Source organism: Rhinolophus hipposideros (genome assembly GCF_964194185.1).
Source record: "Rhinolophus hipposideros genome assembly, chromosome: 1".
Classification (NCBI taxonomy): Eukaryota; Metazoa; Chordata; class Mammalia; order Chiroptera; family Rhinolophidae; genus Rhinolophus; species Rhinolophus hipposideros.
In genome coordinates, this window is record NC_138047.1 from 108,363,651 (window position 1) to 108,377,139 (window position 13,489).

The window sequence follows — 13,489 nt, forward strand, 5'->3', positions numbered from 1 at the left end:
AGAAGCAGGGCCGGCAGCAGGGTTTGGTCAGGTGTGGCCCCTCCCAGGGTGCAGGAAGCGGCCCAGGCGGGGTCACGCACCTGAGGCCCCAGCAGCTCAGCCCACCTGAGCCTCTGTGGGCAGCCAGGGACCACCACGTGGCATGATGCTAAGACAGAAGCATGAACCATGTCTGCGGACGAGGAGAGGCCAGGGGGCGGGGCTGGGGGTGCCGGAGCCTGGCAGCCTGGGTTCAAGCCTGGCTAGCCAGCGGCCCAGCACAGCCAGATGCCAGGTGCCAGGTGCATGGCACCAGCTGGTTCCACTGGTTCCCTGGGGGTGGGCACGACCATAGGCATGTGCGGGTTGGGGGCGTGGGGGGGTCCTTCCCAAATTTGGTGTTGACTGGTCCAGCTTTAGAGCCACTTGCCCTTCTCAGGAGGAATGTGAGTCAGGACAAACGTGAGTCAGCCAAGTACCCAGGGGCTTCAGGGAAGAGAGAGGCAGGCCCTGCAGGAGCCCAGGCACAGGCCCCAAGGCAGGGAGGGCGCGGGGAGGAGCCAGGGAGAGGGCTGCAGGGGCTCCCGGGTTCCGACCCTGGAGGCAGGTCTGATCTGAGAGCAGGCCGAGCGCTGGGGGAGAGGCTGGTGGCTGCCAGGCAGAGGCCAGAGGCCAGTGGCTGTGGAGGGAGGACAGAGGCTGAAGTCAGATGCAGGGACTTCCTGTCAGGCTGTGCTGTTTTGTTTTTTGTTTTTCTAAACAGGGGAGACTTGAGCTGTTTCAAAAGCCACCAGGGAGGATGTTTTTTGAGAGAGGAGATGTGAGTCCAAGGGAGGAAAGGAGATGGCAGGGTCAGGACCTGGAGAAGGTGGGGGCTGTGGGGTGGGCAGGGACCTGAGCACAAGTGGGGATGTGGGGGAGGAGGGGCAGCACCTTTAGCAGAAAGGGCAGGAGAGGGGTAGACATGGGGGCTTCACAGACAGTGAGTCAAGGAGGACAGTGCTGAGTGACCTCTGGACCCCTCTCTCTGTCAACTGGAAGACAAGGTCATGGTCACAGAGGAGGGAGCAGCCGGGGAGAGTGCAAGGTCTGGAACAGATTAGAGGGAAGGAAAGGTACAGGGTTTGCACCCTGGGCAGACGCGCAGGCGCCCTGCTCCCCATTCCCAGAGGCACTGGTGCTGTTGCTGGGTGTGCAGCTGGGCTGGGTGAGCAGAGATGAGGGCAGGCGAGGGGGGCACCAGGAGAGGAGGGGCCAGGTGAGATGTCACTGTGGGGTACGGGGACAGGGACAGGATCGTCATTTGTCCACGTTCAGAGGATGTGACTATAAGTATCAGGTATCATCGCAACCCAGGAAAATAGTTACAAGACAAAATGTCAACAATCTCATGGTGTGATCGCTCGCACAAATCCAACAGACAAGTGTGGAGACCCCAATGGGTAAACCGGCAAAGTTCATGAAATATAACCAAAATACACGAACTATGATCGGCTAAACATGACAGAAAAGACCCAGCCTCACCAGGGATGGAAGACAGGCAAATTAAAGCGAGCTGTCAGATTGGCTCAGGGCTTCATAAAGATTACACTCCCAGTGGGAGGTGGGGAGTATGATATTCTGTGGGTAAACGTAAATTAGGATAATCTCTCCGAAAGCAATTTACAAGCATCAAGAACCCTTTAAACGTTCATGGTGGTTGACTTAGCTTCTATAATTCTGGGAATTAATCTGAAGGAAAATTAGACATGCAATGAAACAAGATGTCTATCTCAGTGTTGTTTATAGGAAAAAGTGGAAAGCAGTGCCACGTCCAACAACAAGGATCAGCTTAATAAATTCTGATATAGTCCTATGACGAAATATGACACATGCTGGCCCATGCTCACGCACGGACAAGCTTTGAAAACATTGTGCTGTGTGAAAGGAGCCAGGCACGCAGGACCACGTGCTGTATGACCCCACTCCTGCGAAATGTCCAGAGCAGGGACCTCCGCCGACAGGAAGTAGACAGGTGGTGGCCACGGGCTCGGGTGTGGGGAGTAACAGCTAAGGGTGGAGGGTTCTTGAGGGCTGACGGAAGTGCTAAAACGGCCTGTGGAGGTGGTGGTACAGCTCTATGACGATACCAATGGCCCCTGAATTACACCTTAAGTGGGTGAATGTGCGGTATGTGAATCATGATCTAATGAAAAAAAAAGACCCATAATACAGAAAACAAAAACATGGGAATCTGTTAAATAGGAAATGTGTATTGAAAAAAAATCAGGATACAATATTGTACAAATGGTTTGATATCAGCTGTGACTGATTACGTGGAGAGAGGAAACAAAAACCCTGAAAGGAAACCAGCCAAAAAGTTCGCCTAACTAGGACTGCGTTATCAGCGATTCCCCCTTCTCTGAGCTTTGCAAACTCTCCATGTCAACGAGGTGAGCGTAGAATCACAATCCATCGTCAGAGGCTCGGCAGAGCAGGGCAGAAGCTCCACCGGAGCATCCCACCCTTCCCACTGTGGGGATGTGGGCAGAGGACAGGGTGGGCGCGGGGAGAGGGGGTCCCACTGGGCAGCACAGATGTGGGCATGGACGTGCCCACCCCTTCCCCCCACCCAGCTGAGGTGGTGAGAGAGGAGTTGGAAGGAAGGTGACACTGAGGCCGCCCAACTCTGCCCTGCTGCTGGGATGTCAAGTGCAACTGTGAGAAAAGCAACTCGACTCGCAATGCGGAATTCCGCTAACGCCCACTGAACCCTACGGGCTGCTCCAGCTGTGGTCAGAGCAGGAGTCCTTGGAGATTTGCGGGGAGAGCCTGGCCCATCCTACCCTCTCCTGGCCAGTCTCCTAGTGCAGACCTCCAGGCTCTTTAAAATGCAAATGCAACCCAGGGTCAAGGGCCTTCCTCAGAGATGATGGGGGCCCTACAGCCTCATCCCCAGCCCTTCTTCCTACCTCCAACCCCAAGGGCTGCTTCTGTGACCTCTGCTGGGTCAGGGCCTCCTCCTCTCAGGCCCTCCAGTTACCTGTGCCTTCCCTCAGGGACCATGGATGGTGGTCCTCCTGCCCCAGAGGAGAGCCAAGGAGGGAGGGGGCTGCACAGCGGGTGAGGGCTGGGCTGGGCCGAGGGCTGGTGGGTGGGGACCACTCCTGGTCATCCTAAGGAATTTATCTTCCCACCAAATGTAGAAAAGCGCAGAACACCTGCTGTTTTCACAGGGGACACACCCACCCACGTAACTACCACCCAGGTAGTCAGCACCCAGGAGAATCCCACCTCATACATGATGTTTGACCTGGCCAGCCAGGTGACCTCCCTGGGCCTCCTGTAAGGACACAGTCCTGCCTCTTGGGCTCAGGCTCCCTGTCTAGACGGAAAGGGCTGGACCAAAGATCTCAAGTCCTTCCCATCTCTTGGACTCCTCCAACTTGTGACGGGCACAGAAGAAAGGTCACAGGGAAGGCTTCCTGGAGGAGGTGGCGCTCTGGCAGAGCTGGGAGGATGGGGGAGATGAAGGCTCTGGGGAGGGATTCTGCACAAACGCACACGAGCATCAGATATTCCAATGTCCCTTTTGATCCTCACAGTTAATGGGGTGGGAGGGCAGGGGGGCCCTAGCACCCACCTGGAGCAGGGCATAGCTCAGAGAGGGCAGTGTCTCTCCGGGCTGTAGCTGGCCCGCTTACCTCCAGCACGTGCCCCGTGATGTACTTCTCGCAGCCGTCACAGCGGATGCCGAACTTGGCATGGTAGTCGGCTTCACAGTAGGGCAGCCCATCCCTGCAAGGAGCCAGACAGTCAGGATGGCGAGGTCACCCCCAAGATCCGACAACCTTTGCCAACGAGGGGGACGGCCACAAAGGGGACATGGCCACTTCCTCCCACTCCAAACCACAGGCCGCTCTCGGGCCGCATTTGCTGGGCGCTTCCAGGCTTCAGCACGGCCTCCTCCATCATCACACCGGCCCCTCCAGAGACACCATGGACATTGTCCAGTTTCACGGGGGGAGACACGGTGCACGGGGGCGGGGCACCTGCCCAGTGGGAGGGTGAGAGGCCAGAGGCTGGGCCGAGGGAATTAAAGCCGCGTCTGAGAAATAAATGCCATTTCCACAGACAAGGCTCTTCCTTCCGGTTTGTTCTGCCCCACGTTCCACATCTGGGGTGGGAAATGGCCTACTCCTCAGCTGGCTTCCTGCTCCTTCTGGGCTCCCTAGAAAAATGCGAGTCCTAAGGGGTGTGTGCCAGAGGTGCCCACGTCAGGGACCAGGTCTGATGGAGGCCACGATGCCAGGCAGCAGATGTGGCGGGCCCTGGCTGTGGCCGAAAAATCCTGTTCCTGGGGACACGTGGGGGGACAGAGGGTCTGGCTGTGCGGGCAGAGGCAGGAGAGCCACGTGGTGAAGTGCCCACTCTGCAGGCGTGTTTACAGCGAGCCTGCTCCGTCCAGGTGCTGGCGGTGGCACTGGGGACTTGGTGACAAATGAGATGCCATACTCTGGCGCTGCTCCTGAGTATCTGGGCAGCTTGGGGCCAGTCGCTTAAACGCCAAGTCCCCACTGACTGAGCTGCGAGGACAGGAGCCAGTGTGCAGGGCCACTGACAGAAGAGAGTACCAGCCCGAGGCCTGGTACAGCGTCCGCCCTGTGCCGGGAGCTCATTTAGAAGCGACTGCCATTGTCATCAGAAGGCCAACCTCCCCCGGGTCCCAGGGATGCCTGCAGGAGGGAAGGGCCTGCTGTGGGGCGACAAGTCCCTGCGGTGAGGCCCTCACTTCACAGGAGAGGAAGCTATACACCGGCCCTTAGAACCTCAGGGCCCCTGCTATTCCCCACAAAGAGCTGTACAGGCAGCAGACCCAGGCGCTTCAAAGATAACGTCTCCATGGCAACACCAACGCGCCCTCCTTGTCACTTCTGGGACAGTCTGGAGGCTGCTTAGTAACTAGCACAGTGTGGGCGAGCTGCCTGCCACTCATGTGAGCGGGGCTGCAGCAGCCTGGGAGCTGGGCATTTCTTCTATTCGGGGCGTCTGTCCACCAGGCTGCTGGTGGCACTCGCCCTTGTCTGAGGCACCCGCCCCCTCCTTGGCTACGACAGGCAGCGCCTCCTGGACCGAGTGGCCAGAGACGCACCCAGCCTGACCCAGCCTGGACACAGGCTCATCTGGATGGGGGACTTCCATGGAAAACCTTTTATTCGGACAGAATTATAGAGTCACATGCAAGAAACAATACCCTTCCTGCAGAATCACAGTACAAGGGCACCCGGATAGCCGATGTGGGCCATCCAGGGGCCTGACTCATCTTCCCCCAGCGTGACAGGCATTCGCATGCACATGCACACGCGTGTGCTCAACTGCGTGTGTGTTTCATTCCGTTCAGTCTTATCAGAGGACTTTTTCTAACCCGTCAGTTCTGGTGACGGTTCTGTTCCCTCAGAGCACCAAGAACTAGGACAGTGTTGGAGAAAAGCTGCCCGACGTGCCCCTAAGTCGAGGAAGGAGCCTGTTGCACCTTCCCTCTTCCCTGCCCTGCGCTGTCTGGGGCTCGCCCGTCTCAGCTCCCTGCGCTGCAGGATCAAAATGCATGCCCTCTGCAGACCAGCTACTCCCTCCCCACGCGAACGGGTCATCACTGCATCAGCCAGAGGGAGCTGCCAGACGGCCCACACTGCAGAAGCCTGAGCGTGGGGCTGACTTGTCACATCTGTGAAAACTGAGACTTGCCAGCCCTTCTTTCCCTCGCTCTGTTGCTGGCATCAGCTGACTTCCACTTTGCATTTTGCAGGAGACCCAGGTGCCACCAAGAAGGCAAATTCCATGGGGAGGGTGACACCCAGGGGTGCACGTGGGGAAGCGTCTTACAAAGTCAAAGATGGGCGTGCTAACATCTGTTTCAATCAACCAAACGAAATGGAGTCTCTCTGTAGACTATATTAGGGAAGCAGGCTGGTGGGAGAGGGCACTTGGCTGGGGGACAAACGTGCCAGGTCCCACAGGCTCCTTGCCTACCAGCGGGATGAGAAAGGCAGACGGCTGCCACGCACACAGGACACAGGAGGGGTGCCCCCAGTTGCGCCCTCCCCCCACTCACTTGCTGATGTATTCCGCGTTCAGCTGTTTCCCGCAGGTCTTGCACTTAAAACAGCCCAAATGCCAGTGTTTGTCCAAAGCCACCAGGGACTGGCCGTTTTTGATTTCTGTGCCGCAGCCCCCACAACCTGGAAGAAAGATGAGAGCACAGACATCAACTGCGGGCCAAGAGCAGACGGGGCCTAGGCCGCTGGGTGTGCAGACACGACTAAAGCCGTCAGAGTGGGCCCAGGGCAGCCACAGGGCACCATCCAGCTGCATGCGTCTGAAGGACCGTTACACAACGGCCGCTGCGAACGTGTAAAAAACGAACCGGGAGGTTCATTCCTGCAGGTGCTGAGCACCAACTGCCCGCAGCCTAGGCTGGGAGCTGGGGAGACGCACGCCCGCGCTTCTAAGAGGTGAGTCTGGGCCTGAGCAGCAGCTGTGTCCTGGGGGCTCCCAAACTGTCCATGCTCTGGCTGTCCTGAATTGTCACACTGTTCACATCCACACGAACCCTGGACGCCTGAAGAACAGACTCAAACTCCGAGGGCAAAGGGGCTTTGCTCCATCTCAGGACTCTCGAGCCCCACACAGGCTGGCGGCTCGAGAAACGTTTGGAGGATGAATGCATGCCTGCGTGAATGAATGAATGAATGAATGAATGAACGAACGAACAGGAACCAAGGTGGGCAGGGAGAGGGAGCTCAACAGGGAAGAGGAAATCAATTGTGGGCAACGGGCTGGCTCTGGACATCAGAAGGATCCCCTCTGTCCCAGGACACGGCCTCAGCCCTGGGACAGCACAGGAGTGCCCACGCAGGGTGGGCTCTGAAAACTCCACTTCGGCAGCAGGATCCTGGAGCAGGGCTCCCCTGCCCAGGCCCTGGGCCCATCTCTGGCCCCAGAAGAGCCGCCTAAACTGGGAAAGGCCAGTGCCTGTCTGCTCCTGCCCCACATCCACAGGCCAGGGACACCCCGGCTGGCATTTGCTCTCTTACAGGAACCAGCTCCTGCTTCTTCAGGCAACAAGCGTGTTCTGAGCACCCACTGCATACATGCCATGTCCTGGACCCTGGGAGGTGCAGCCCTTGACCACACACAGGAGCCCATAATCTAGTGCCACCCTAATGGCTCTCCCAGAGGGCTTCTGGATGGTCTGGAATTAACTGTGAGGAAGGAGAGGACCAGAAGCAGGCCAGGAGGGCTTCCTGGAGGAGGTGCTGGGTCCAAGGCAGGATGCGAGTTTGGACAGAAAAGCAGGAGTGGCACACGGGCTGGAGGGCACAGTCTGCGCAAAGGCTCGGGAGCGTGAGCGCCCCGGGGACCTCTGTCCTGGCTCCCTGTGTTATGCTTGTCCACAGTGATTCACTGGACCGCTTCTGCTTTGGGTCTGAGTGTTTTCAGTCCTGCTCCCCTACACAGCTCAGAGCCGACTTACTCCAGAGGCCCTGGGACAGGTGTGAGCTGCTGCCCGCTGCCGTAGGCACGGAGCACTTCTGGCACATGCACTCCTTCCCGTTGAAGGTCACTCGGTCCCCGGGGGGAAAAGGCAGCCTGAAACAAGAGAACGCATTACAAGCCAGGACCGCCTGCTGCCCACCCAGGTCCCCCATCCCCTCCCCCTGGGATCTCAGGGACACAGGCCTCTCCATCCGTCACAGCCGTGTCCCCGCTGTGACCTCAGGCTGCTCATTGACATCTGAGCCTCAGTTTCTTCATCCGCGCCAGCAGGCAGAATGACAGGGCCATGGCGGGGAGCAGTGAGGCCCGCACAGTGCCTGGTACACGGCACTCAACCAGGCAGTCTTAGCCACTGGCCTCCTCCCCGCGACCCTGACTCCTCTGACACCCCTGCCCCCCACGATGTTTTTTTATATCAGTTCAATAGTCGCAGTACCAGGTACTGTTTATTAAGCACGTGCTGGGTGCCGGATGTCAGGCACAGGACAGATACCTTACAAGCAGACCTCATTGCGTAACTTTAGAACATTTGTCCACGTTGGCATTCGCTTCAGTTTTTTCTCTATCGGTGGGAATACTGAAGTTCAGAGAAGATAGTAACTTTCCCAAGGACACACAGCCAATGCAGGTCAGACCCAGAATCAAACCAAGACCTGTCTGGCTCCAGAGCTCCACAACCACCGACTTGGGCCTCTGAGACGGCAATGTGGCAAAGCATGCCCTGTAGACACCAAGGCACTGTACATTGGATCCGTTTTTATTTAAAAGTTGGGCATTTTGTTCATAGCGGATATTTTTACATTAACTCCAATTTTTTAAATATCATATTAAAAAAGCCTTCACTTTCATTCCTGAGTTTTCTGGCATCCCCTTAAATTCTACATATGAATCGAGCACCTCACGCTGTGCACCCCGGTGCCAGCCCTGGTGACAGGTAGGTCATGGCTGGCAGGGGGGCAGCAGAGAGCCAGCCCACGCCCTGCAGCCCAAGGACTTCTCCTTTGGTGACTGAGAGATCGATAAAGTGGCTGCTGTCTGGTGTGCTAGGGCCAGACCACCTGGACAGGGGCTGGAAGTACCGCCTGGGGGTCCTGCCCACGTCCATTCCTGCCACCTGGGCTCCCGGCAGCCACCGGGCCGCTTCCTCCCCAGCTCGGCCTGTGCATTGTGGGCAGAACTGTCTGGACCAGAACAAGCCCCTTCCCCTGGCCTAAGCTTCTGCTGTTTCCCCTCTGCCGTCCTCAGGACCGGACATTATTTGGCACATGACAGGCACTCAATAGGGAATTGCTGAATGAATGAATGAATGAATGAATGAATGAATGTGTGAACAAGTGAATGACTGAAGGTCCCCAGGAGGTCTCGCTCTGCTCGCCCTGTTCTGTCCAAGCCACCAGCTCTAGTCCAGCCCTGACCCTGCAGCCAGATGAGCTTTCCTACACATATGTCTGCCATGCCTTCCCCCATAAAGCCCTGCCATAGCTCCCCACTTTTTCAGGGCCCAAGTTTCATTCAGCAGGTAGGTCCTTGAGCTCCCATCTGCCCAGTATCTGCTCTTGGAAACTGAGGACAAACACAGGCTGAGCTGACCCTCCTCCCCAGACGTGCGAGACGGTCTTGCACCTTCGCAGTTGTCTGAGGCCGTGTTGTGCCATCTGCTCAGTGCTGTGCTCTGCCTCCCTCCATCTTACTGCCTGGCAGCTGGCTTGGTAATGAGGGACCTTGGGACACAGTGGGTGGGAGTCCCTCATCATCCCTGAATGTGCTCTGAGTCAATCTCTAGCTGTGTCACCCAGAGCAAGTTATATAACTTCTTGAGTTTCTGTTTCTCGCCTGTAAAATGAGCTTATAACACCTGTGTCACGGAGTTGTTATTCACCCAACCAACCACCTATCCACCTACCTATCCACCCATCCATCCATCCATCCACTCACCCACCCATCGCACATACTATCTTGGACCCAGGAAGGGCTGAATAAATGGCAGCTATTATTTATTAATTCAATAGCATTGACAAGTGTACACACTCATGTCACCCACACAACAGTAATGACGTGAGACATTCTGCCCCCTGCAAAAGGTCCCCTGTGATCGTCTACAATCACCCACCGCCACCCCTGCCCCAGCAACCAGGATCAGCATTCCGTCACCACGGAGCAGACCGGTGTTCTGGGACGTCACATACATGGAATCACGCAGCACGCCGTCTCGGATGTGCTGTTCAGCATCGCGGTTTCTGAGCGTCACCCACGTCGCTGCGCTTACCACTAGTCTGCTCCTTTTCTGGCCCAGTACTGCTCCTTTGCATGGGGGAGCCAAACACAGGCTCCACTCGCGGTCAAAGGGTATTTGGGGTCCTTCCACTTTGGGGCAGTTACAAGTCAAGTTGCTATGAGCAACTGCCGACAAGTCTTTCTGGGGACATGTGTATTCCTTTCTCTCTGAGCACCACAGAGTGGAAATACTGGGTCACATGCTTACGGCAAACTGGTTTCCACAGAGACTGTACCACGTGTGCTCCCACCGGCAGCATATAAGAGTTCATTTCGCTTCACATCCTCAGCAACGTGTGACATTATCCATCCTTCCAGTTTGTCATTCTAGTGGATGTGTAACGGCATTCCATCAGAGCGTTCGTTTACGTTCCCTGACGCTTCATTGTTGAGCACTGTTTCGTGTGTTGACTGTCATCCATACATATTCTTTTGTGCAGTGTCTGCTAAACGCGGCCGCTCATTTTTAATGGGGCTTAACATTTTTAATTTTTTAATGGGGGACCCTTATTACTGACGTGCAGACGTTCGTTATGCACGTTGGGTACCACTCCATCATCAGACACATATTATCTGTCAATTGATGGCTTGCTCCTGCTTTTTTCTGGATGTCTTTTGACATCATTTGCCTTCAGCTTGCAAAATTTCCTTGAACTTTATCGTTGTGCAGGTCTGTTGGCAACAAATTCTCTTAGCTTTTGTGTGTCTACAAAAGTCTTCATTTTTGTGTGTGACAGCTTTATTGTCACTGTTTTATTCACAGGCTCTATACCATTCACAAACCATTCAATGTCTATAATTCAATGGTTTTTAGTGTATTCAGAGTTGTGTAAATAACCCCACAATCAATCTGAGGACAGTTTTCATCACCCCAAAAAGGAACGCCATACGCTTCAGCAGTTTTGCCTTCATTTTTGAAAGTTTTTTTTTTTTGGCTTGGTATAGAATTGTTTGATTGATTCTTTCCCCCCCCAGCTCTTTAAAGATGCGGTTCTACTCTCTTCTGGTGTGCATAGTTTCAGATGAGAAGTCCACAGTCATTCTTCCACTGTACATATGTTTTACTTTTTTTATTTTTTCCTTTTTTTGTTTGTTTTATTTTTTTTCTCCTGCTGCTTTTAAGATTTTCTTTTTACTACTGTTTCTCAGAAATTTCATTATGATGGACTTGGTAGGTTTTTGGTATGTTTATTCTGCTTGGGATTCACTGAGATTCTTGGATCCAGGAGTTTACAGTTTTCATCAAATTTGGGTATTTTCCAGCCATTATTTATTCAAATTTTTTGAGTCTTCTCCCATTCCCTTGGTCTCCCTGTCGAGGGAGACCTCAACCTAGCAAGGCAGACAGATAGCTCTATATTCACAGATCACTGAGTCTCTCTTCGTAGTTTTCAGTCTTTTTTCCTCCCTTTGCTTTAGTTTGAATAGTTTCTATTGTTATGTCTTCAAGTTCACCAATCTTTTCCTCTACAAAATGTACTCTACAGCTAATTCCTTTCAGGGAATTTTTTATTTCAGAAATTATAATTTTCATTTCTAGAAACTCCATTTAGTTTCTTTTTATGTCTTCCATGATACTCCTTTAAATACGTAAGCATACGTACAATAGCTGTTTTAAAATCACTGACTGCTAGTTTCACCACTGCTCTCATTTTCTGGGTCTCCTGTTATGGACTGATTTTCTTCTGGATTTGTGTCGTATTTTCCAGTTTCTTTTTATGAATACCAGTGCTTGACTGAATGTTGAGCACTGTCACTTTTATGTTGTCGAGTGCTGGACTTTTTTCCTCTCATAAAAAGTACTGGACGTTGCTTTGGCAGGCCGTTAGCTTGTTTACAGACCAGCCTGATGTTTTGGAGACTGTTGTCTTGTACTTCATTAGCATTGATTTGTGGTCGTAGCCTTTGCCCAGGGCTTCAACCCAACAGGAAGGCGTGGCCCTTTTTGTGTCCCTACTGCATTCCTGGGCTGTTCATCAAGCATTCTCCACCCGGCCAGAACTCCAATGTCTCCCAGCCCTGGGAGCTGCTTAGCTTAAAGCAACCTGGTCATTCGTGGCCCCACTTTGTAAAATGTCCTCTGTCCACCTGGCTCTGTATTAGTCAAAGAGTGAAAGGCACCTATCTGCAGCTCTCTCCCCTCTGTATGCTTCTCGTCTCAGACCACCATCTCTAACGCAGCAAGCATGTCATCTCCAGTGGTTCCCTCCCTGTACTATGGTTCAGGAAACTGTCTCCAGGTAGCAAGAAGGGGAAGTCATGGGGTTCACTTCATTTATCTTCCTACCCTCAGTCCCGAGCTGCCTGTGCCCCAACCTATGAAAACAGTTGTTTTGTATATTTTGTCCAGTTTTCTAGTTGTTTACAGTGGATGGGTGAATCTAGTCCCAGCGTGACAGAGCTGTCTGCTATTATTTTGAAAACAGCGGATTATACAGAGGTGATCTTTCAAACCCACTGTGATTAAGTCAACCCTTGTCTCTAAGCTACGAGCTCAGAAATCAAACCCTCAGATAGTCCTTGGGGGAGCTCTAACCCACGCGCTTCCATGACACAATGACTCTCGGTAGCAACGCTCCTTGTCATCACTCCTCCCTCCCTGTGTGTCATCCTGACAAAACTTCCATCTCCGTCCAGCACTCGGGCCACAACGACAGACAACAGCTTTGGGGACAATATTCAAAAAATCCCCATTACACTGGGTGTGGTGACAGAGAGAGAACAGAGCAGAAAGTAAACTCTGGGGTTTTATTCTTTGTTTTCCAGAAATAGGACATTCCTCCTGGAAGAACTGTCTGGGGCTGTGGCGCGGGGGGAGGACACCCAGGTGGGGAGGCTGCCTGCTGGCCTCCCTGCTAAGCCCCGGAGGTGCGGGCAGAGAGGGGTGTCAATCTGCCCTGTGCCAGGCGCCCGGGAGGCAAAGAATCAGAGCAGCCCCTGCCCGGCCTGCATGACGCTCCCATCAAGCAGCTCCAGAGCCATGTTGCTAGAGAAGTGTGTGGGGCCCGGGAGCACTGGCACAGGGTGCAATGGGGGCCGCGGACGGAGGGAAGGAGGGAGCAGCTCCCGTGAGGGGGGGAGACTCTGGGGTGGTACCTCCTGTCGAACTGCAGTGTCCCGAGGTGCTGAGTCCTGTAGGGTCTCTGCTAATGCATGACCCCAGGTCACCCGTGCCAGCCCAGGGCCTGGCTACGTGTTGGTGCTTGGAAAAGCCTGGCCATTGCATAAATGAATGAATGACCGAACGATTGAACAAACGGAACAGACGGTAAAGCTCCCCAGAAGGCAGTGTGGAGGAGTGCCAGGAGATGGGAGGCAGGGACCCCAGGCAGGCAAGTGTTGAGGCCTGAGCGTGGGCAGCCGCTGGGTGGATTCTGAAAAGGGAGGGACCTTGGAACACACCCATGCTTGGGGCTAATGCGCCTGGTGGATTGGTGGATCTGTGCCACTCACAGATGAGCGACTCGGGGAGTGAGGCAGAGCGTGCAGGTGGGACGTGCCCGGACAGCTGAAGAGTGGTGGGGGGTGGGCGTGGAGGCGCTGAAGTGTGGGCACCTCAGGCGCCCAAGTGAGAGATGAAACGTGTGCAGGATGCAGACATGGGGCCCGGGAGGGGACAGGGAGGGCGCACCTTCCCAGAAGCCAAAGGAGGCCACGTGCCAGCACCTCACAGCCCGCTGGCCACTTTGCCCCCAGGGAA

The 13,489-nt window shown here is 54.5% G+C and overlaps 1 protein-coding gene across 25 annotated transcripts in view; it reads right to left on the minus strand.

Moving 5' to 3' along the window:
• Positions 1-13,489, minus strand: part of ABLIM2 (actin binding LIM protein family member 2) — a 123,857-nt gene that overhangs the window by 66,716 nt on the left and 43,652 nt on the right. For all 25 annotated transcript variants that reach the window (XR_013993907.1, XR_013993908.1, XR_013993909.1 and 22 more), the window contains exons 4-6: positions 7,493-7,608; positions 6,071-6,197; positions 3,663-3,756 (exon numbers count right to left, since the gene is read on the minus strand). Coding sequence is in view for 13 of the 25 variants with exons in the window: in XM_081058127.1 (XP_080914253.1) it covers positions 3,663-3,756; positions 6,071-6,197; positions 7,493-7,608 (337 nt within the window). In the remaining 12 variants the exon portion in view is untranslated. The remainder of the gene's footprint in view (positions 1-3,662; positions 3,757-6,070; positions 6,198-7,492; positions 7,609-13,489) is intronic.